The 957-nt window shown below is 37.7% G+C and overlaps 1 protein-coding gene across 6 annotated transcripts in view; it reads left to right on the forward strand.

Annotated features, from left to right (window-relative positions):
• Positions 1 to 957, forward strand: part of LOC106873475 (sulfate transporter) — a 208,335-nt gene that overhangs the window by 202,887 nt on the left and 4,491 nt on the right. For all 6 annotated transcript variants that reach the window (XM_052967943.1, XM_052967945.1, XM_052967944.1 and 3 more), the window contains one exon: positions 386 to 553. In XM_052967943.1, coding sequence (XP_052823903.1) covers positions 386 to 553 — 168 coding nt within the window. The remainder of the gene's footprint in view (positions 1 to 385; positions 554 to 957) is intronic.

Raw genomic sequence — 957 nt, forward strand, 5'->3', positions numbered from 1 at the left:
GCAGAATTTGAATTCAGATTATAGCAATGGGCAAAATGCCTAGCAGCATTTTGTCCAGCGTTCTAATGATTCTGCCAGCTTGCCATCATAGTAATAATAATAATAATAATAATAATAATAATAATGATGATGATGATAATAATAATAATAATAATAATAATGATGATAATAATAATAATAATAACTGTTTCAAATTTTGGCACACAGTTATTTCGGGGGAGGAAATAAGTTAATTACATCGACCTCAGTGCACAACTGGTACGTATTTTATAGACCCTGAAAGGATATAGGGCAAAATTGACCTCTGTAGAATTTGAACTCAGAATGTAATAGTAATAATAATAATAATAATTATCTCAAGTTGATATTTCTATTTCTTGTCCAGGTTGTCAATGAATATGAACGAATTGGTGTAAAAGTGTTGTTGGCCCAATGTAAATCAGCCATCAGAGAGATGTTTGTGAAAGGCCACTTGTATGAATCCATTACAGAGAATTGTCTGTTTGTCACAGTCCATGATGCTGTACTCTCTGTCGTACAACCAAATTCACAGGTAAGAATTCCTACTTTAAAACCATATCAAATCAATATTTTAGTAATTTCTAATCAATGGCTGATCCACTTTCTCAGAGCAGTATGGTCCTTATGACTGTATGTATATGTATCTATCATCATCATCATCATCATCGTTTAACGTCCGCTTTCCATGCTAGCATGGGTTGGACGATTTGACTGAGGACTGGTGCAACCGGATGGCAACACCAGGCTCCAATCCAATTTGGCAGAGTTTCTACAGCTGGATGCCCTTCCTAACACCAACCACTCAGAGAGTGTAGTGGGTGCTTTTACGTGTCACCCGCACGAAAACGGCCACGCTCGAAATGGTGTCTTTTATGTGCCACCCGCACAAGAGCCAATCCAGGGGCACTGGCAACGATCTCGTTCGAAAACCCTACA

This window comes from Octopus bimaculoides, chromosome 5, assembly GCF_001194135.2.
Source record: "Octopus bimaculoides isolate UCB-OBI-ISO-001 chromosome 5, ASM119413v2, whole genome shotgun sequence".
NCBI lineage: Eukaryota > Metazoa > Mollusca > Cephalopoda > Octopoda > Octopodidae > Octopus > Octopus bimaculoides.